General features: G+C 47.5%; 2 protein-coding genes across 3 annotated transcripts; both read left to right on the top strand.

Annotated features, from left to right (window-relative positions):
- Window positions 1-630: 630 nt before the first annotated feature.
- LOC131094901 (D(1)-like dopamine receptor) lies at window positions 631-2130 on the top strand. The gene is made up of 2 exons (XM_058042496.1): window positions 631-1736; window positions 1947-2130. Exons 1-2 carry the CDS (start codon window positions 631-633, stop codon window positions 2128-2130), a joined length of 1290 nt encoding a protein of 429 aa, XP_057898479.1.
- Window positions 2131-4586: 2456 nt separating this feature from the next.
- Window positions 4587-23206, top strand: R3HCC1 (R3H domain and coiled-coil containing 1). Of its 2 annotated transcripts, XR_009115812.1 has the most exons (9): window positions 4587-4668; window positions 5679-5796; window positions 7258-7395; window positions 8491-9694; window positions 10403-10575; window positions 11877-11947; window positions 17160-17255; window positions 20844-22212; window positions 22507-23206. XR_009115812.1 is itself a non-coding variant. In XM_058042489.1 (8 exons), exons 2-8 carry the CDS (start codon window positions 5702-5704, stop codon window positions 20993-20995), a joined length of 1929 nt encoding a protein of 642 aa, XP_057898472.1. In that variant the 5' UTR covers window positions 4587-4668; window positions 5679-5701; the 3' UTR covers window positions 20996-23206. The 2 variants fall into 2 exon arrangements, 1 of the variants encoding a protein (XP_057898472.1); XM_058042489.1 differs by having other exon boundaries at window positions 20844-23206.
- The last annotated feature ends 15 nt before the right edge of the window (window positions 23207-23221 follow it).

The following is a 23221-nucleotide window of genomic DNA, read 5'->3' as shown; positions in this document are numbered from 1 at the left end:
CAAAAGGGGATCACCTTCAGCCAGCCACACCATTGTTTTCCAGTTGTTCAGTAACTGAGGGATCTCAAAGCTTGCTTTCATTTCAATCTCTGTTATGGTTTCTATATTCTCAAAATCTTTTGCCAGACAATCACGTTTATAAGGCTTTCCTGTTTCATCTTCCCCAACATTCCAGAATCTCCAGATTATATCCAGGTAGGAATGCCTGGCTGGTGTTCCAGAATCCCCAGACTATATCCAGGTAGGAATGCTTGGCTGGTGTTCCCGAATCTCCAGATTATATCCAGGCAGGAATGCTTGGCTGGTGTTCCAGAATCCCCAGATTATATCCAGGTAGGAATGCTTGGCTGGTGTTCCAGAATCTCCAGATTATATCCAGGTAGGAATGCTTGGCTGGTGTTCCAGAATCTCCAGATTATATCCAGGTAGGAATGCTTGGCTCCTCCCTCTGGGCTCACATCTCCCAATGGGATGCTGTAGTTCTTATCAGCCATGCAGGGACATTCAATGGCCTCTTATCAGCAGACGTCCCCCCGGTTGTGGAAGAGATAAGGAAAAGCACTGAACAGAAGACAGCTGACGAGCAGAACAGAACACAATTTGCTTGACAGTCCAGGACAAGGGGCAGCCATGGATGGGTTTTACCCCTCGGCAGGAGGAGCTGGGCAGGACGGGCTCAGTGCCACCAGCTGGGCAGCACAAAGCCACTCCCCGCTGTCCCTGCGGGTAGTGACAGCCACCTGCCTGGCCCTCCTCATCCTCACCACGCTGCTGGGGAACGCCCTGGTGTGCCTGGCCGTGCTCAGGTTCCCACACCTGCGCTCCAAGGTCACCAACCTCTTCGTGGTCTCCCTGGCCGTGTCCGACCTGCTGGTGGCCGTGCTGGTGATGCCCTGGAGAGCTGCCAGTGATGTGCTGGGCTTCTGGCCCTTCGGGGCCTTCTGTGACCTCTGGGTGGCCTTTGACATCACGTGCTGCACGGCCTCCATCCTCCACCTGTGCCTCATCAGTGTCGAGCGCTACTGGGCCATCGCCGAGCCCTTCCGCCACCAGAGGAGGGTGACACAGCGCCTGGCCTTCGTCACCATTGCGGTGGCTTGGCTGCTGTCCCTCCTCATCTCCTTCCTCCCCGTGCAGCTGCAGTGGCACAAGGCCCGGGAGCAGCTGGGGTTTAACGGCTCTGCGGAGGAGGGGAGCTGTGATCCCAGCCTCAGCAGGACCTACGCCATCTCCTCGTCCCTCATCAGCTTCTACATCCCCGTGGCCATCATGCTGGGCACCTACGGGCGCCTCTTCCGCCTGGCCCGGCACCAGCTCCGTGGGATCTCCTCCCTGGAGACACCGGTGGGACAGAGCGACCACCCTCAGGAAACCTCCCTGAAAACCTCCCTCAAGAAGGAGACCAAGGTGCTGCAGACCCTCTCCATCATCGTGGGTGTCTTCGTGTGCTGCTGGCTGCCCTTCTTCGTGCTCAACTGCCTGGTGCCCTTCTGCGACCCCGATCTCCACGTCCCGGGAGCGTCGCCGTGCGTCAGCAGGGCCGTGCTCAGCACCTTCACCTGGCTGGGCTGGGCCAACTCTGCCCTCAACCCCATCATCTACGCCTTCAACGCTGAGTTCCGCGCCGCTTTCACCTCCCTGCTGGGCTGGGGCTGCCTGTGCCGCGGCGGCGCCGTGGAGACGGTGACCTTCAGCAACGAGCTGGTGTCCTTCCACCCTGACACCTCCGGGCTGGTGTCCTTCCATCCTGACAACTCTGGGCCGGTGTCCTTCCGTCCTGACACCTCCGGGCTGGTGTTCTTCCATCCTGACACCTCCGGGCTGGTGTCCTTTCACCCCAACACCTCCGGGCCGGTGTCCTTCCGTCCTGACACCTCCAGGCTGGTGTCCTTCCATCCTGACACCTCTGGGCTGGTGTCCTTCCACCCTGACACCTCTGGGCACAGGGCTCTGCAGAGCCTCAGCCCACCCCAGCTGCTGCCCCACGCCGTGCTGCAGGTGGAGAGCCCCGAGGTGGCCTTGGAGAGGGTTTCTCCAGGCTCCTCCCCATCTCAGAATGCCCTTCCTGAGTGTGGGACGCCCATGCAGCTGGGGAGGGTTCCCCCTCTGGCCAGCAGCGCCTTCCATTGAGCCTGGATGGGAAAAGAGGGGTGGGAAGGTCTCCAGCAGAGAGGGGAGGGAGGACATTTCTGTTCTCTGAGGAGCTGAGAGAGGAGCTGGCCAAATCCAGCTGGTCACTGGCCCGGTGGGACTGGGGCTGCCTTGTTTACCTGACTGCAGAATGTGGCTCCTTTTCCCTGCACAAGCCTCCTCTGTAATCCCATCAGGAAGCATCTTCCTCCTTTTCCTCCTCTTTTCCCTTCTCCCATCCCAAAGTGGCCTTGGAGAGGGTTTCTCCAGGCTCCTCTCCCCCTCAGATCCCCCTTCCTGAGTGTGGGACCCCCATCTGGCTCCCCCTCTGGCCAGCAGCACCTTCCATTGAGCCTGGGTGGGAAAAAGGGCTGAATGCTGAATGCTGAACTCTGCTGTATTAATTTATAATTAATATTTATAATTCAGCGTGTTGTGTGGTGCTTGGAACTCCTGGCTTGGCACAAGAGAGGAGGGAGCACTCGGCTTTTCCCAGAACTGTTTTGGAAGAGTTTCTTGATACGTGTGGCAAAATTCTGGTGCTTAATCCAGGATGGTTTGTAAAGGGGTTGGGGGAAAGCAGGCAGCTCGGTGTGTCTGCGATGAACTGCAAAGGAAAGACAACAAAGAGGGCGAAGTGACCCATTGTGTGTCCTATTATTACCTGTATTTAATTATTTCATTAAATTAATGTGTTTAATTATTGTTAATTTGCCTGCAGCAGCTCTGACCCAGCACCAGGAGGGACAGGTGGTGACAGAGCCAGCCCCAAACCTGCCAGGCTCGGGAAGGAATCCCAGTGTGTTACAGACATTCCTGTGGGCAGACTGGGAAACGGGAACGGCTCCAAACTGGTGGGACTGGGGCTGCCTTTGGCACAGACCCCCTTGTTTACCTGGCTGCAGAATGTGGCTCCTTTTCCCCTTTTTCCCTGCACAGGTTTCCTCTGTAATCACACCAGGAAGCGTCTTCCTCCTTCTCCTCCTCCTCTTTTCCCTTCTCCTATCCCAAATTCCACACTGGGGTGGGTGAAATTATTCCAGGCTGGAGCTGATCCCAGAGCAGGGATTGGGGCAGGATTTGTGCCTGACTCTGCTCTGTAATCCCAAAAAATCCACAGGTCACTGCTGGAGCTCTGGATGTGCCATGGGTGACCTGGGGACAGGTTCTGGGTTTTTGGGTGAGGAGCAGAGGGGCCTGAGAAAAGTGATATTTGCAAAAGAGGGAAAGGAGGAAAAGCATCAACTCCACGTGGAAATCAGCAGACAGAGGGGAAAAATTGGAGGTTCCTCCTAATCCAAACCAGTCCAAACCAGCCACATTTGAATGTGCTGGGCTGGGAGAGTGTGGGAATTAACCCTGAGTAGGTGATGGGGAATTGTGCTGCTTTCCCAGCTGGAATTGCAGCGAGACAGGGAATGACTGCTGACTTTCAAGTGATTTTTCAGCCAGAAAAAATCGGGACTTTTAGGAAGAACGGCTTTAACAGAGAAAGGGAGAAGTGAGCACAGGATAAGGGGATGTGGCTGCTGGGGGTTGATGTCTTGCCTGGCTTTATTTCCAGATTGGAACCCGCTCCTCTTGCCCGGGAAAGGGCCCGGAGATGTTCCAGGAAAACCGAGGCCGGGATTGTTTCCTGGGAGAGCCGAGGCCGGGATTGTTTCCCGGGAGAGCCGAGGCCCGGGGGATATCCCGGGAAAGCCGAGGCCGGGGTTGTTTCCCGGTAAAGCAGCTCCGGACAGGCTGAAATCAGCCCCGGCCGTCCCGGCCTCAGCAGCTCCGATTCTGGAGCACCCGGAGCCGAACGGGGACAGGGGATGAACCCGGCCCGGGAGGGTTTGGGGACAGCAGGGCCAGGAGCGCTGCCGGGGATGGGGCCGGGACGGGGAGGAAGAACCGGGGATGAGGAGAAAGAAGAACCGGGAGCGAGAGGGAAGAAGAACCGGGAGCGAGAGGGAGAGAATCGGGATGAGGGGGAAGAGCCGGGACAGGCCGAGAGGAGCCCAGACCGAGCGGGACCAGCACGGACGGGGACGGAAAAGTTCGGATCAGTCGGGAGGAGCTGGGACGGGTCGGAACGATCCAGGACGGAGCGGGAGGAGCCGGGATAGAGCGGGACGAGCCGGAACCGGGCGGGACGAGCCGGGACGGAGCCGGGACGGAGCCGGGGCAGAGCGGGAGGAGCCAGAACCGAGCGGGAGGAGCCGGGGCTGGGCGGGAGGAGCCAGAACCGGGCGGGAGGAGCCAGAACCAGGAAGGAGGAGCCAGAACCGGGCGGGAGGAGTCAGAACCGGGCGGGAGGAGCCAGAACCGGGCGGGAGGAGCTAGAACCGGGCGGGAGGAGCCGGGGCTGGGCGGGAGGAGCCAGAACCGGGAAGGAGGAGCCAGAACCGGGAAGGAGGAGCCAGAACCGGGCGGGAGGAGCCGGGGCTGGGCGGGAGGAGCCAGAACCGGGCGGGAGGAGCCAGAGCCGGGCGGGAGGAGCCAGAACCGGGCGCAGGCGCCGCTCCGGCATCCGCTGCTCGGCCGGGCCTGGCGGTGAGGGCGCGGGGGGACCCGGCCGGGGCGGCCGCGGCCGGGGGGGACACCGGGGGTGCGGAACGGGGGCGCGGCGGGGCCCGGAGCGGGGATGGGGGCGATGGGGGGGTCGGGGTGAGGGTGATGATGGTGATGATGGTGATGGTGGTGGTGGTGGGGACGGGAGGCAGCACGTGGCGCTGGGACATGGGGAGGCCGGCGGATGCAGAGAGCGGGATGGGGGTGTCCGGGATAGGGGGATAACGGAGGGCAGAGAGGCTGGGGGTGCGCAGGGGTGGGGGAGATTGGGATGGCCGGGGCTGGGGGATTTTGGAGTGCCCGGGGCTGGGGGATTTTGGGATGCCCTGGGATTTTGGGGATAGCGGGGTGCAGACGGAGCCAGCACAGGGGCGGGTGAGATTTGGGCACCCGTGGGCGGGGGTTGGCGGCTGTCCCTTCCTCCATGTGCTCGTGTCCCTGCCCCTCCACGTGCGTCCCTCCCTCCAGGTGTGTCCCTCTTCCTCAGGTGTGCCCCAGTCTCTCCAGGTGTGTTCCTGTCCCTCCATGTGCCCCCGTCCTTCCAGATGTGCCGTTGTCCCTCCACGTGTGTCCCTGTCCCTCCATGTGTCCCTGTCCCCCGGCAGGCTGTCCTTGTCCCTCCCTCCGTGTGCCCCTGGCCCTCCACGTGTGTCCCTGTCCCGCCCCATATGCCCCCGTGCCATGTGCCCACATCTGGAGGATGTGTCCCTGTCCCTCCAAGTGCCTCCCTGTCCCTCCGGGTGTCCCTGTCCTTCAGGTGTGTCTCTATCCCCCAGCAGGCTGTCCCTGTCCCTCCACGTGTCCATGTCCCTCTAGCTGTTCCCCTCTCCCTCAGGTGTGTCCCTCCATGTGTGTCCCTGTCCCTCCAGATGTGTCCCTGTCCCCTGGCAGGCTCTCCCTGTCCCTCCGTGTGCCCCCGTCCCTCAGGTGTGCCCCAGTCCCTCCCTCCATGTGTGTCCCTGTCCCTCCATTGTGTCCCTGTCCCCCGGCAGGCTGTCCCCTGGCTCTGTGCCCCATGGATGGCGTTTTCCTGTCGCCCAGCGAGGATGAGTTCGTGGGCAGGATCGTGGAGGAGCTGGAGCACTTCATGGAGCAGGGCCAGCACCACCGGTGGGTCCCTGACTGTCCCCGGGGACACCTGGGCAGCGCCTGGGACACCTGGGCACCTTGGGCCTGTGCTTGGCATCGATTTTCTGGGGTGAAAGCAGCAGCATTGGGGGTCTGGCTGTGGGATCCCCTCCCCTGGTCACACCTTCAGGCAGGGCTTTGTGGCCTTTGGTGGCTTTCTGCTCGTCCTGGGTTCACCTGGAGCTGTTCCCAACCCAGTGACCTTTGGAGCCCTTGGGGTGGCCAAGCCCAGGGTGCTGGACAGGAGCTGAGCTGAGCTCCCTGCCAGCTTCTCCTGACCTTAAATATTTGTTTCAGCCCTTCTTTAAAATAAAATGTTTGGCAAGGAAATTCCCTGTGCCATTGGCAAAGAGTCGGGGACAAACCAGGTGGCAGCAGTGACATTGAACGTGGAGTTTGTTTATCCATTCTTGCTTTATTCCTGGCTTCCAGGTGGGAAATGAGTTTGTAGAGGAATTTTAAAGTTTGGTAGAAGGTTAATATATTTATAAATTTATAATTTATAAAGTTTGATAGAAGGTTTATATATTTATAAATTTGTGATTTATAAAGTTTGATAGAAGGTTTATATATTTATAGTATGTGTTTGTAAATAAAGAGTTATATATAGTATATAACTATATATATATATAGTTATATACTATATAAAGGTTTATATGGTATATATTTGTATATAAAGAATGTATATGTATGTATATATATATTTGTATATATATAGTATATATATTTAGTATATATACTATATATACTAAATATATACTATACATAGTATATATATAGTATACATACTAAATATATTCTATATATATACTAAATATATACTATATATATATACTAAATATATACTATATATATAGTATATATACTAAATATATAATATATATATACTAAATATATACTATATATATAGTATATATACTAAATATATAATATATATACACTAAATATATACTATATATATGGTATATATACTAAATATATATATACTAAATATATACTATATATAGTATATATTTGTATATAAGGGAGGTTTATGTAGTATATATTTGTATGTAATTTTTGGGATAAATACTGATTTAGAAATGTTACAGAATAAGATATTGTGGAGAGAGAAATGAAATGAGGCTCAGCCTGGGAGGGAGGGCATCTGTAGCAGCTTTCTGCTGGTGCTTCCCAGCTTTTCCCATATGGATACAGCAGGAAGGAGAGTCCAGGCCAAGGCCTTGGGCCAGGCATTCCCCACACTCCATTTAATGTGTAAAATGTGTCTGGCTGCAAATCTGACAAGTCATTTGTGCCTTTAATACCCCCAAGTCCTGCTTGCCTTTTTTTCTGATTTAAACCCCGTGCTGGGGATGCCTCAGGGATGAGGTTATTGAATGTTTCCACCATCCTCATCCCTCCCTGCACGTTCCTGTTGCCCTGAGCCCTCTCTCCTTGCAGGGTGCTGCTCTTCCCACCCCTGTCCAGCCGCCTCAGGTACCTGATCCACAGGACCGTGGAGAACATGGAGCTGCTGAGCAGCTTCTCGGTGGGAGAGGGCTGGAGGAGGAGGACAGTCATTTGTCACTCTGCTGTCAGGTGAGCTGTGATCCCCTGGGTCAGGGCTGGCAACCATCAAAACCCTGGAATGGTTTGGGAGGGACCCGAAACTCATCCCAGTGCCACCCTTGTCACCTTCTGGGGACACCCCCACTGTCCCAGGTGCTCCAGGCCCCAATGTCCAACCCGGCCTTGGGCATTCCAGGGATCCAGGGGCCGCCCCAGCTCACTGGGAATTCCATCCCACCCTCACAGGGAACAATTCCTGCCCAACATCCCATCCATCCCTGCCCTCTGGCAGTGGGAGCCATTCCCTGTGTCCTGTCCCTCCATCCTCGTCCCCAGTCCCTCTCCAACTCTGCTGGAGCCCCTTCATGCTCTGGAAGGGGCTCTGAGCTCTCCCTGGAGTTCCTGGAGCATTCCCAGCTCTCCCAGCCTGGCTCCAAAGGGTTTCCAGCCTGATCCATCAGGCACAAAGTCACCGTGTCCCATTCAGGGTCTCCATTACCAATGGCAGCTCCGAGACCCCAAGGAACAGTGGGATTTTCCCTTTGGGAATTTGATGCTTCTCCTCCTTTTCCCCTGGGCTTGCCCTGCTCCCCTCTCACCACCCTCTCCTTCCCAGTCCCTCTCCAGCTCTCCTGGAGCCCCTTCAGGCCCTGAAAGGGGCTCTGAGCTCTCCCTGGAGCCCCTGGAGCGTTCCCAGCTCTCTCAGCCTGGCTCCAGCTCTTGGATCAGGCACAAACTTGCTTTGTCCCATTCAGGTTCTCCATTACCAGTGGCATCTCCCAGACCCCAAGAACAGTGGGATTTTTGGGAATGTGATGCTTCTCTTCCTTTTCCCCTGGGCTTGCCCTGCTCTCCTCTCACCATCCTCTCCTTCCCAGTCCCTCTCCAGCTCTCCTGGAGCCCCTTCAGGCTCTGAAAGGGGCTCTGAGCTCTCCCTGGAGCATTCCCAGGTCTCCAGCCCTTGGATCAGGCACAAAGTCACCGTGTCCCGTTCAGGTTCTCCATTACCAATGGCATCCCCCAGACCCCAAGAACAGTGGGATTTTTGGGAATTTTTCCTCTTGGGAATTCCCTTTTTGATGCTTTTCCCCTGTGTTTCCCCTCTCACCGTCCCCTCCTTCGCAGGCTTCCCAGCGAGCCCTCCTGCGACCACAAGCCGGGTGCCAGCGCTGCCCGTGCGCAGCGCCCGGCGCAGCCCTGGGGCCGGGGGGCACGGGGGGCCCGGGGGCTGCGCCACGCCGGGGACACCACGCACGGGGACAGCGCCCGCGCCACCGTGGGCTCGGGCAGGATCTCCAGACCGCCCCGGAGGAAACCAGAGCGAGCCCCGTTCGTGCCCCGAGGGGGCCGGAGAAAGGCGAATTGGAGGGAGCGGGACAGCCCCGGGGATGAGGCGGCTGCAGGAGGGGAAAACGGCGGCAGGAATCCCAGCCGGGAGCGGCAGGAGCTGGGCGGGGCTGGGAAGGAAGAGCGTGTCCCTGGGAGAGGCAGCGCTGAGCATCCCCTGCGTGGGGAGAAGGTGCCGTCCTCGGGAAATGGCGGCGATTCCTGCGAGCGGGAAGGTCGGGGTGAGGACTGTTCCCATTCCCCAAATTCTGCACACCACAAACACCCTCCTGAGGCAGAGGAGGAAGAACCAAGCCATGGCAGCACCATCGTTCCAGAGCACAGCAAACACCCACCTGAGGGAGGAGAGGAAGAACCAAGCCATGGCAGCACCACCATTCCAGAGCACAGCAAACACTCACCTGAGGCAGAGGAGGAACCAAGCCATGGCAGCACCATTGTTCCAGAGCACAGCAAACATCCACCTGAGGGAGGAGAGGAAGAACGAAGCCATGGCAGCACCACCATTCCAGAAGGCAGCGACTTCCAGGCCCAGCTGCAGGAGGAGAAGCAATCCAGCCGGGATTCCAGATGGTTGGAGTGTGGGAGGAGCTGTGTCCCTTTGGAGAACCACGGTGGCAGCAGGACAGCCCCAGGTGTGACGGCCCCAGGTGTGACAGCCCCGGGTGTGACAGACACTGTGGCAGATCAGCATTCCCGGAATTCCCAGGGAGTCCCGGCTGTTCCCAGCCCCGGCGCTGGGCAGGTGGAGCAGGAGCCCCTGCAGAAGGTTCTGGAAGGTCCAGCCGAGGCTGTGGCTGCCCCTGAGCCGCTCCATGAGGGAGATCCAGGGCGGATCCAGGGGAAGGAGGAAGAGGAGGACAAGGAAGGCTCCGGTGTGGCCGAGGCAATGAGGAGGGGCCTGGATTTGGCTGCAGGGGACAGAGAGGGGACGAGGCAGAGCGGCCTCGAGGACGACTGCACGGCAGAGCTCCTGGCTGAGGTGATTTGGGGCAAAACCTGGGGAAAAAGGGGAAGGAGGTGCCCCTGGGAGGGGATCCCATGTCCAGGTGGGGCTGGAGTGGCTGAGGTGAGGACTGGGCTCTGAGGGGGTGAGGAGTGGGCTTTTTGGGTGGTTTTTTTTGGTTTTTTTTTCTTTTTTTTTGGTTTGGTTTGTTTTTTTTGCTTTTTGTTTTTGCCTTTGCTTTTTGTTTTTGTTATGGTTTTTCCTTTTTGTTTTTGAGTCACAAAACTAGCTTTTGTCTCCTCAAAAAGGAAAGAAGCCCAGAATTTCCTCCTCTCAATTAGGTGAAAAAGGCATTTCAAAGACCTGGGGGACTTCACCTCAAACTTAAGGATAGCCAATTGGACAAAGCCAATAAGTCCCACCTGAGCAATTCACTAGAAAAAGAGGAGAACAAAGCAACTAATCGCTTTTGTGAGGGTGTTTAACCAGGAGAAAGAACCTCTTGCGCCTAAATCAGTTTTTCTTTGTAAAGAGTTTTGTTATTTTGCCTTTATTAAAATCTTTTTGTTCCCAGCACTGCCACAGAAGCCATCCTGCTGATTTTATGCCAAGGCGGCTGAGCTAGCTCAAATATGAAATAAACCTCCGAGAGCTTGTGAGACCTCACTCAAAGCAGCTCAAGGGGGTGAAACTCGAGCCTGGGGCTCATTGTTTTGTATTTAATCCTTGTTTGGGTCTCCCCAGATCGTTGGGAACCTGTCAGTGAAGGACATCAGCATCGAGAGGATCTCTGTGGATTACTCTGGCTATGGGGAGGCGCAGGTCAGCGAGGGGGACCTGGCCCACGTCACCGAGATCTACGACTTCCCCTCGTCCCTGAAAACCGAGGATCTGCTGGGAATGTTCTCGGATTTCCAGTGAGCGACAGCCCAAGGGCCTCGGCAGGGCGGGGAGCTGGGATTGGCACCAAAATTCTGAGTTTTGGTTTCACCTTCCCCTCTTTGTGGGCCTCAAAGGAACTTTCCCTGCAGTTGAGGCCTGGTTTAAAGCACAGCTTTGCTCCACATTTCTGGCTCCCAAATTCTGGATTTTTACTTTTATTTCCCCTCTTTGTGGGCCTTAAAGGGGCTTTTCCAGTAGCTTAGGCCTGGTTTAAAGCCCAGCTTTACTCCATGGCTCTGGCACCCAACTTCTGAATTTTTGTTTCACCTTCCCCTCATTGTGTTCCTCAAAGGAACTTTCCCTGCAGTTGAGGCCTGGTTTAAAGCACAGCTTTGCTCCACATTTCTGGCTCCCAAATTCTGGATTTTACTTTTTATTTCCCCTCTTTGTGGGCCTTAAAGGGGCTTTTCCAGTAGCTTAGGCCTGGTTTAAAGCCCAGCTTTACTCCATGGCTCTGGCACCCAAATTCTGGATTTTAGCTTCACCTTCCCTTCTCTTTGTGCCTCAAAGGAGCTTTTCCTGCAGTTTAAAGCCCAGTTTTGCTCCACACATCTGGCACCCAAATTCTGAATTTTAGTTTCACCTTTCCCTCTCTGTGTGCCACAAGGGCTTTTCCTGCAGTTTAGGCCTGGTTTAAAGCCCAGCTTTGCTCTACATTTCTAACGCCCAGATTCTGGATTTTATTTTCATCTTCCCCTCATTCTGTGCCTCAAAGGGGCTTTTCTTGCAGTTTAGGCCTGGTTTAAAGCCCAGCTTTACCCCACTTTTCAAATTCTGGATTTCAGTTTCACCTTCCCCTCATTCTGTGCCTCAAAGGGGCTTTTCCTGCAGTTTAGGCCTGGTTTAAAGCCCAGCTTTGCTCCACTTTTCAAATTCTGGATTTCAGTTTCACCTTCCCCTCATTCTGTGCCTCAAAGGGGCTTTTCTTGCAGTTTAGGCCTGGTTTAAAGCCCAGCTTTACTCCATGGCTCTGGCACCCAAATTCTGAATTTTAGTTTCACCTTCCCCTCATTGTGTTCCTCAAGGGCTTTTGCTGCAGTTTAGGCATCGTTTAAAGCCCAGCTCTACTCCCAAATTCTGAATTTTAGCTTCACCTTCCCCTCTTTGTGTGCCTCAAAGGAGCTTTGCCCTTTCCCCCATTGAAAATGGGAATAATGCTTTGGGAAACTCCATAAATCACTGAGAACCCTCGTGGGGCTGCTGGGTTTTGTTGGGGCTTTGTTTTTCTTGACATTAAAAAAAAGAAATTATTTTCTTTTCTTTCTCTTCTTTTCAGTGAAAGTGGCTTCAAAATCCAGTGGGTGGATGACACCCATGCCCTGGGAATCTTCTCCAGCCCCTCCACAGGTACTGATTTTATTTTATTTTTTATTACATTTTATTTTTATTTTTATTTTTATTTTTATTCATTTTATTTTGTTTTATTTTTGTTTTTTATTTTACTTATTTTATATATTTTATTTTATATGTTATTTTATTTTATTCCATTTTATTTTATTCCATTTTATTCTGTTTCTTTCTTCCTGTTCCTTTCCATCCTCATGGGTTTTGGGAAGCTGGAATTTCTGGGCTGCGATGTGGAAAGTGCTTTTGAATTGCCTTGGATGCAGCTGTGTGTACTCTTAGAAATTACAAATAATAATAATGATAATCAAGAGGTTTTTCACCTTTTTTTCCCTTTTTTTTTGGTCTTTTATGACTTGAAAAAAATTCCAATCACCTCCCAAGGATGTTGGGAGGGGGATGACACCAAAAATCTGGATAAATTCATTTTTTTGGGGGGGACAAAACCCCAAGTGCAGCCCTGGGGGGGTTCCTCTCATATCCCAACAGGTTCTGCTCTTTTATTTGAGATTTTCCCTAAAAAGTGCCAAGATTCTTCTAAAATAACATTTTTTCAATTTTTTGGGATTATTCCTGATGGGGAATTGTCCCCACCACGATTTCAGCTGCTTTAGTCCAAGCCTTGAGCAAATGCTGAGATCTCTGAGTGGTTTTGTGCTTTTTTTTGTGGGTTTTTGTTTTTGATGGGAAAGATCTTTGAAGAGTTTTGTGTTAGGAATGAGGGATGGATGGGATTTTTGGGATTTTGGTCTTCAGGTTGTTGTTTATTCTTCCCTTATTAAAATCTCAGCACTCTATCTGCACCTCAGGGTACAGAGGAGGCACCAAAAGTCACCAGACCCAGATTCGAGCTCTTTTAAAGCTGTTTTGTCCAATTAACTCCTGGATGTATTTTATTTCCACCTCCCTACCAATAACTCATTATTTGTCTGTCCAACATCTGCACTGAGGTTCTTTCTAATGCACCCCCTGTGCCCCCAGCACTGCAGGAAATGGAGCAGGTGAAGAACAAGAAGGGGATCAGACAGTGCCCAAAATCCTCCAGCTTGGCTCCTGCCCACCCCCAAACTAAAAACCCAAAAATTTTCCCTCCATCCTAAACTTTTTCTTCCATACTGAAGTTTTTCCTCCGTACTAAACTTCTTCTTCCCTGCTTAATTTTTTTCCACATTAAACTTTTTTCTCCATATTAAACTTCTTTTTTCTCCATGGTAAACTTTTTCTTCCATACTGAATTTTTTTTTCCCTACTAAACTTTTTTTTCCATGTTAAACTTTTCTTTCCATCCTAAACTTTTTCTTCCCTACTAAACTTTTTCTTCCATTCTAAAAACTTTTTCCACACTAAAGTTTTTCCTCCATACTAAACTTCTTCTTCCGTATTAACTTTATTTTCCACATTAAACTTTTTCTTCCATACTAAAGTTTTTCCTCCATACTGAACTTTTTCCATACTAAACTTTATTTTCCATATTAAGCTTTTTCCTCCATACTAAACTTTGAACTGTTTTTCCATACTCATCTTTTTCTTCCACACTAAACATTTTCTTCCATACTAAAAACTTTTTCCTCCACACTAAAGCTTTTCTTCCGTACTCAGCTTTTTCTACATTAAACTTTTTTCCACACTAAACTATTCTTTCCATCCCAAACTTTTTCTTCCATACTGAACGTTTTTCCACATTAAACTTTCTTTTCCTCCATCCTAATCTGTTTCTTCCACACTCAACTTTTTCTTCCATACTAAAAACTTCTCCCATACTAAACTTCTTTTTCCACACAAAACTTTTTCCATACTAAACTCTTTTCCTCCATCCTAAACCTTTTCCTCCACACTAAACTTTTATCTTTCATCCTAAACTTTTTTTCCCATCCTAAATTTTTTCTTCATACTGAAGTTTTTCCTCCATACTAAACTTCTTCTTCCCTGCTTAATTTTTTTCCACATTAAACTTTTTTCTCCATGTTAAACTTCTTTTTTCTCCATGGTAAACTTTTTCTTCCATACTGAATTTTTTTTTCCCCTACTAAACTTTTTTCCCATGCTAAACTTTTCTTTCCATCCTAAACTTTTTCTTCCCTACTAAACTTTTTCTTCCATTCTAAAAACTTGTTCCACACTAAAGTTTTTCCTCCATACTAAACTTTGAACTGTTTTTCCATACTCATCTTTTTCTTCCACACTAAACATTTTCTTCCATACTAAAAACTTTTTCCTCCACACTAAAGCTTTTCTTCCGTACTCAGCGTTTTCTACATTAAACTTTTTTCCACACTAAACTTTTCTTTTCCATCCTAAACTTTTTCTTCCACACTAAACTTTTTCCTCCATACTGAATTTTTCTTCCATACAAAACTTTTTTCATACTGAAATTTTTTTCTGTACTAAACTTTTTCTTCCACATTAAACTTTTTCCTCCATCCCAAACTTTTTCTTCCATACTGAACTTTTTTCTCTGTACTGATTTTTTCTTCCATACTAAACCTTTTTCATACTGAACTTTTTCTTCCATACTAAACTTTTTTCCCACATTACACTTTCTTTTCCTCCACACTAAACTTTTCTTTCCATCCTGAACTTTTCCTTTCATCCTAAATTTTTCTTCCACACTAAACTTTTCCCTCCATACTGAACTTTTCCTCCATATTAAACTTTTTCCATACTGAACTTCTTCTTCCGCATTAAACTTTCTTTTCCTCCATCCCAAACTTCTTCCTCCATCCTAAACTTTTTCCTCCATCCTAAACTTTTTCTTCCACACTACACTTTTTCTTGCCTACTGAATTTCTTTTTCATACTCAACTTTTTCCTCCATCCTAAACTTTTTTCCATGTTAAACTTTTTCCTCCACACTAAACTTTTTCTTCCATCCTAAAACTTTTTTCCATGTTAAACTTTTTCCTCCATACTAATCTTTTTCCTCCATGCTAAACTTTTTCTTCCATACTACACTTTTTCCATACTAAACTTTCTTTTCCTCCATCCTAAACTTCTTTTTCTTCCATCTCAAATGTTTTCTTCCATCCTAAACTTTTTTCTCCCACACTAAACTTCTCTTTCCATCCCAAACTTTTTCTTCCATACTGAACGTTTTTCCACATTAAACTTTGTTTTCCTCCACGTGAAACTTTTTCCTCCACGTGAAACTTTTTCCATACTGAACTTTCTTCCCTACTAAACTTTTTCTTCCCTACTAAACTTTTCCCTCCATCCTAAACTTCTTTTTCTTCCATCCTAAACTTTTTTCTCCCACACTAAACTTCTCTTTCCATCCCAAACTTTTTCTTCCATACTGAACATTTTTCTACATGAAACTTTCTTTTCCTCCATCCTAATCTGTTTCTTCCACACTGAACTTTTTCATGCCTACTAAATTTCTTTTTCATACTAAACTTTTTCTTTCTCACTAAACTTTTTCTTGCCTGCTAAATTTTTCATACTAATCTTTTTCCTCCATGCTAAACTTTTTATCCATACTACACTTTTTCCTCCATACTAAACTTTTTCTTCCACACTAAACTTTTCTTTCCATCCTAAACTTTTTCTTCCACACTAAACTCTTTTTTCCACACTAAACTTTTTCCTCCATACTGAATTTTTCTTCCATACTAAACTTTTTCCTCCACACTAAACTTTTTCTTCCATCCCAAACTTCTTCTTCCATCCTACACTTTTTCCCCCCCACTAAACTTTTCTTTCCATCCTAAACTTTTTCTTCCGTCCTACGTTTTTCCTCCATCCTAAACTTTTTCCTCCACACTAAACTTTTTCTTCCATCCTAAACTTTTTTCCATGTTAAACTTTTTCCTCCACACTAAACTTTTTCTTCCATCCTAAAACTTTTTTCCATGTTAAACTTTTTCCTCCATACTAATCTTTTTCCTCCATGCTAAACTTTTTCTTCCATACTACACTTTTTCCATACTAAACTTCCTTTTCCTCCATCCTAAACTTCTTTTTCTTCCATCCCAAATGTTTTCTTCCATCCTAAACTTTTTTCTCCCACACTAAAGTTTTCTTTCCATCCCAAACTTTTTCTTCCATACTGAACGTTTTTCCACATTAAACTTTCTTTTCCTCCATCCTAATCTGTTTCTTCCACACTACACTTTTTCTTGCCTACTAAATTTCTTTTTCATACTCAACTTTTTCCTCCATCCTAAACTTTTTTCCATGTGAAACTTTTTCCTCCATACTAATCTTCTTTTTCCTCCCTGCTAAACTTTTTCTTCCATACTAAACCTTTTTTCCACCCTAAACTTCTTTTTCCTCCATCCCAAACTTTTTCTTCCGTCCTCAATTTTTCCCCCCACACTAAACTTTCTTTTCCTCCACACAAAACCTTTTTTTTCCTCACTAAACTTTTTCTTGCCTGCTAAATTTTTCATACTAATCTTTTTCCTCCATACTACACTTTTTCCTCCATCCTAAACTTTTTCTTCCACACTAAACTTTTTTCCACATTAAACTTTCTTTTCCTCCACACTAAACTTTTTCCGTACTAAAATTTTCCCCCTATACTAAACTTTTTCTTCCATCCTAAAGTTTTTCTTCCACATGTTAAACTTTTTCCTCCACACTAAACTTTTCCCCCACACTGAACTTTTTCTTCCATACTAAACTTCTTCCTCCATACTAAATGTTTTCTCCCATCCTAAAGTTTTTTTTTTCCATGTTAAACTTTTTCCCCCATGTTAAACTTTTCCCCCCATGTTAAACTTTTTCCCCCATGTTAAACTTTTTCTTCCATACTACACTTTTTTCCATACTGCACTTTTTTGTAATGTAGTGTTTTTTATGGATTTTTTTTGGCACTGAGCTGTGGTGTGGAATTTTGCTGCAATTCAGATTTAATTTAATTTTTCCATACTGCACTTTTGTTCCATTATGCACTTTTTTTCCATACTACACTTTTTTTCCATACTACACTTCTTTTCCATACTAAACTTCTTTTTCCATGCTAAACTTCTTCTTTTTCCATGCTAAAACCCCCAAGTTTCTCACCCTGTGCTGAACTCCACCACAATCCATTTCACACACTCATAATTCCCATTCATCCCAAAGCCTGGGCAGCTTTTTCCACGGACAAAGGTTAAAAGCAGAGTTCCCCTGGGGGTCAGGACATCTCAGGACAGGCAGAGGAGTCTCCCCTGGAGTTGCAGCCCAGCCTGATGTGAATTTTGGGGTTAATTCCAGCCCTTTTGTGTCCCTGCAGCCTCGCAGGCCCTGGGCCGCCGCTACCCCTGCCTGAAGATCCGGCCCCTGCTCCACGCCAGCAAACAGGCCAAGGTCAAGGCCCTGCAGAGACCGAGTGAGGCACAGCTCCCTGAGCCCCCCTGGAATTCCCTGAGCCCACCCCAGTGCTCCTGGAATCCCCTGGACCCACCCCTGGAATTCCCTGAGCCCACCCCTGGAATCCCTTGAACCCACCCCAATTCTCCTGAATTTCCCCAGATCCACCCTCCTGCTCCTGGAATTCCCTAAACCCATCCCACCCTTCTGGATTTCCCTAAATCCACCCCAGACTTCTCCTGCATTTCCCTAAATCCACCCATCTCCTGGAATTCCATAAACCCATCCCACCCTTCTGGATTTCCCTAAATCCACCCCAGACTTCTCCTGGAATTCCATAAACCCACCCCAATTCCCCTGGATCTCCCTAAACCCATCCTGCACTTCTCCTGGAATCCCCTAAATCCACCCAATTTCTCTTGGATTTCCCTAAAGCCACCCCAATTCTCCTGCATCCCATTTCCCTAAATCCACCCCACTTCTCCTAAATTTCCCTAAATTCACCACACTTCTCCACCTACCCCTCTTCTGGATTTCCCCAAATTCACCCCAATTCTGCATTTCCCTAAATCCACCCCAGTTCCCCTGGAATTCCCTGAACCCACCCCAATTGTCCTGAATTTCCCCAGATCCACCCCCTTCTCCTGGAATTCCCTAAATCCACCCCATTTCTCTTTGATTTCCCTAAATCCACCCCACTTCTGGATTTCCCTAAACCCATCCCCTTTCTCCTGCATTTCCCTAAATCCACCCTCCTTCAAAATTTCCCTAAATGCTCCCCCCTTCTCCTGTATTTAAATCCACCCCAACTCCCCTGGAATTCCCTGAACCCACCCTGCTTCTAAATTTCCCTAAACCCATCCCCTTCTCTCCAGGATTTCCCTAAATCCACCCCACTTCTCCTGAATGTCCCCTAAATCCACTCCACACTTCTGGATTCTCTAAACCCATCCCACTTCTCCTGGAATTCCCTAAATCCACCCCACTTGTCCTAAATTTCCCTAAACCCACCCCAATTCCCCTGGAGTTCCCTGGACCCACCCCAATTGTCCTGAATTTCCCCAGATCCACCCTCCTGCTCCTGGAATTCCCTAAACCCATCCCACCCTTCTGGATTTCCCTAAATCCACCCCAGACTTCTCCTGGAATTCCTTAAAGCCACCCCAATTCTGCATTTCCCTAAATCCACCCATCTCCTGGAATTCCATAAACCCACCCCAGTTCCCCTGGAATTCTCTAAATCCACCCCCCTTCTCCTGCATTTCCATATATCCACCACACTTCTTCTCCTGCAATTCCCTAAATCCACCCCCCCTTCTAAATTTCCCTAAATTCACCCCAATTCCCCTGGATCTCCCTAAACCCATCCTACACTTCTCCTGGAATTCCCTAAATCCACCCCATTTCTCTTTGATTTCCCTAAATCCACCCCACTTCTCCTGCATTTCCCTAAATTCACCCCAATTCCCCTGGAATTCCCTGAACCCACCCCAATTCCCCTGAATTTCCCCACCTCCACCCCAATTCTCCTGAATTTTCCCTAAATCCACCTCACTTCTCCTGGGATTCCCTGAACCCACCCCACCTCTCCTGGATTCCTCTAAACCACAGATTTTTCCTAAATTTCCCTAAATCCATCCCCTTCTCTCCTGGATTTCTCTAAATCCACCTCCCTTCTCCTGGAATTCCCTCAATCCCCACCCCATTTCTCTTGGATTTTCTCTAAACCCACTTCTGGAATTCCCTAAATCCGCCCCATTTCCCTTGGAATTCCCTAAACACACCCCACTGGTCCTGGAATTCCATGAAAACCCACCCCAGTTCCCCTGGATTTCCCTAAACCCACCTCACCTCTCCTGGATTCCTCTAAACCACAGATTTCTCCTAAATTTCCCTAAATCCATCCCCTTCTCTCCTGAATTTCCCTAAATCCACCTCAATTCCCCTGAATTTCCCTAAATCCACCCCAATTCCCCTGAATTTCCCTAAATCCACCCCACACTTCTGCATTTCCCACCCCTCACTGGTCCACATGACAAATTCCCATTCAGGACCAATTATTTCAATTATTTTTCTTTCTGATTGGTGTTTTTTTATGGATTTTTTTTTTTTGGCTCTGTGGTGTGGAATTTTGCTGGAATTCAGATTTAATTTAATTTTTTTATTTTGGTGTAATTTGCTGCGATTTTGGGCAGCTGGCAGGGGAAGGGTTGAGCTGGAATTGGGATTTTTTTGGCATCAAATTCCCCAGGGATTTTCCCTCTCTCCCCCCTGGCAATCCAAAGCAGACAAACCCAATCTTGTGGTTGGCATAATTTTATTGAGGAAGGAGAAATGGTGAAGCTGAGCCATGAACATTGATTGATTACCATTGATTGATTGATTAATTATTGATTGATTGATTGATTGATTGATTGATTTCATTGCCTTCCAATCACATTGATCAGGTCCAGTTGCCACAGGAAAGCAAAGCCACGAAGCTCAGCAGCAGCAGAGACTCTGAACCAACAATTCCTGGCTTTTTCCAGCTCACTGCAGTCACAATAAATTCAATTTTAATGCTTTAAAGGGAACACTGTCACAGGGACAAATTGCTGAGGTTCAGCACTGCTGGATTTAAAGGAAAGATCCAAAAAAATTTGGTTTATTTGCATCTCCCCTTCATCTGTTTTTTCATTTATTCGCTCTTCTGAATCAGGTTAAATGGAAATATAATTATTTTAAATTTATTGTCAATTAACTAATTACTAAATATAATAATCAAACATAAATTCTGTTGGTATCCAGTTTCAATTGATTATTTTCCAAACACAAATTTGGATTTTAATTAGCTGACAGTGTCTCTTTTAAAAATTATTTTAAATTTTTTTTTTCCCCTTAATGAATGAAACTTCAGGAAAAACAACCAGAGCCCCCCTTGCTGTGTAGAAAACAACTTCAAATTGATAAAGGATTAATTAATTAATCCTCAAATTTAATTTATGGTGGACTTGGTGAGATTTTGGTGGATTTCCTTGCAGATGGAATTGGAACAATCCAAAAAAATGAAGGGCACTGAGCAAGGGCCTTCCCAAATGATCTGAAATATTCAGATATCATTTTAAATGCAGATTTTTAAAAATTTTGCAAGGATTTTGGCAGCTGATTTTTTTTGAGGATTTTCAGTTGGATAAATGGATAAATGGCCTGGGTTTTTCCAGGCGTGGAAAGGGATGGGATGTTGGGAATTTTGCCAGGAATAATTCCTGGGAAGAGGATGGGGAACAATTTTCCACACAGCAGAAGAAGAGCCCTGAACCTTTTTGGTGACCAAACAACCCCAGTGGGAAACACGGAATCACAGAATCACAGAATTCCCAGGTTGGACGAGACCTTTAAGATCATCGAGTCCAACCCAATTCCATATCCTGAAAAATTCCATAATCCTGAAAAAAACCCCAATTCACTCACCGAGACAGAAAAGCTTCAGGTCGATGAAGGAACAGAACAGCAGGGGAAAAAAAAAAAAAAAAAAGCTGATTTTTTGGGGGATTTAAGCGCAAACTTCTCCCGGATCGTTCCCCAGGTGGGTAAAATTTATTTTTATTTTTTATTTTTTTTCCCCTAGAGCTGCTTCAGCTGGGGAAGGAGAGGCCCCAGACGGACACGGCCGTGGCCAGGAGGCTCCTGTCCCACGCCCTGGGCTGGAGGCAGCGGCAGCAGGAGGAGCCCTCAGGGAATGAGGATTTCCAGCCAGAACCCCTGGATCAGGAGGAATAAACCCCCAAAAAAACAAAAATCAACCCCTGTTGAGGCTGTAAAGATGAGCATGGCCGTGCTATTAAATGCATGCAGAGCAGGGGGGTGTTTCCTTTAGTGGGGTTTTTATTTTGTTTTTTTTGGAGCCCTGGGAAGTGCTGGAATTCTGCGTTGGGGGTTTAAAAAGCATCCGGGGAAGGTGCAGGAGTGAGGTGGTTTCTTTATTCCTCATTCCTGCTCTGTTTTCCAACAAAAAATAGGCATTGAGAGTCAGAAAATTGGGATTTTTTTGGGGCCAAAGTTCAACTCCAAGCAAGGGCAGGAGTTGGAAAAATCTGTTCCGAGTTTGTTGTGATGTTGCTGTTGGGGCATCCCAGAACACTGACGGGCAGTGAATCCAAGTTTTAGGGGATTTTTTTTTCCTTATTTACAGAGTTTCAAGAGGCTGAAACTTCCCTGTTGGTGAGGAAAGTTGGGATCTGCTCATCAGGGAGAAAAAAAACCTCCAGGATTTGCCTGTGCTGGGTTCAAAATGAGCTTCCACCCCCATCCCAGGCTCTGCTCCTGCTCCAGGCTGGAATTCTGGGGGAAAACTGGAATTTTCCCATTGCCAGGAGGTTAAAACCTGCTGGAGCACTGGAGAAATGACAAATACTCAAAAATATTCCTGCATTTTTAAGCCTCACAACGTCCCTGTGAGGTTTTGGGGGAAGTTTGGAATTCCCTGTGGAATCAGCTGGAATTGATATAGGAGAGGACAGAAAACCCCCCAAACTTCCATGAATTGTGAGGAGAAAATACACCAAGGGCTTCTGAAGTGATATTTCCTTTTTCCAGGGAAAAGGTTTTTTTTTTGGAGCTCTGTAGCAAAGTGTGTCCTCAGACAAACAGAGGGAGAGGCAGAAATTCCCTCTGCAAGGTGAAGAAAAGATGGAATATCCAGTCAGGAGGTGATTCCTGGATGGACACAGCACCTGTGGGATGGGAATTCCCAGCCCAGGGGCCTCACTCATCCCTGGGAATCTGCTGAGTGCTGGGTCGCTTCAGGGAGCTTTGATTCCCTGGGAGATTCCGTATGAAATTGAAATTCCATGTGAAATTCCATGTGGGATTCTTGGTGAAATTGAAATTCCCCTGTGAGATTCTGTATGAAATTGAAATTCCGTGTGAAATCCCATATGAAATTCTCTGTGAAATTGAAATTCCCAGTGAGATTCCTTATGAAGTTGAAATTCCCTGTGAAATTCCCTGTGAAATTCCGTATGAAATTCCATATGAAATTCCATGTGAAATTGAAATTCCCTATGAAATTCCATATGAAATTCCATGTGAAATTGAAATTCCCCATAAAATTCCCTGTGAAATTCCATGTGAAATTGAAATTCCCTATGAAATTGAAATTCCCTGTGAAATTAAAATTCCATGTGAAATTCCATATGAAATTGAAATTCCCTGTGAAATTCCATACGAAATTCCCTGTGAAATTGAAATGCCATGTGAAATTGAAATTCCCTGTGAAATTCCTTATGAAGTTGAAATTCCCTGTGAAATTCCATATGAAATTCCATGTGAAATTGAAATTCCATACGAAATTCCCTGTGAAATTCCATGTGAAATTGAAATTCCCCATGAAATTCCATATGAAATTCCCTGTGAAATTGAAATTCCATATGAAATTGAAATTCCCTGTGAAATTAAAATTCCACGTGAAATTCCATATGAAATTCCCTGTGAAATTTAAGTTCCCTGTGAGATTTCTTATGAAATTGAAATGGCCGTGCCTGTGAAATTCCATATGAAATTCCCTGTGAAATTGAAATTCCCTGTGAGATTCCTTATGAAGTTGAAATTCCCCGTGAAATTCCATATGAAATTCCATGTGAAATTGAAATTCCATATGAAATTGAAATTCCCTGTGAAATTAAAATTCCACGTGAAATTCCATATGAAATTCCCTGTGAAATTGAAGTTCCCTGTGAGATTTCTTATGAAATTGAAATTCCATATGAAATTGAAATTCCCTGTGAAATTCTATATGAAATTCCCTGTGAAATTGAAATTCCCTGTGAAATTCTATATGAAATTCCCTGTGAAACTGAAGTTCCCTGTGAGATTTCTTATGAAATTGAAATTCCCTGTGAAATTCCAGGTTCTGCGTTTGCTCCCCTCCAGAGCGCGGCCGTTGTTGGATCCAAGCGTTTTCACTGCAGTATTAAATTCAGCTTTTCACTGTTCTGCTCACACAAA

This window comes from Melospiza georgiana, chromosome 31 (genome assembly GCF_028018845.1).
Source record: "Melospiza georgiana isolate bMelGeo1 chromosome 31, bMelGeo1.pri, whole genome shotgun sequence".
In the NCBI taxonomy this organism is placed as follows: Eukaryota; Metazoa; Chordata; class Aves; order Passeriformes; family Passerellidae; genus Melospiza; species Melospiza georgiana.
This window is presented reverse-complemented; position numbering and strand designations above follow the sequence as displayed.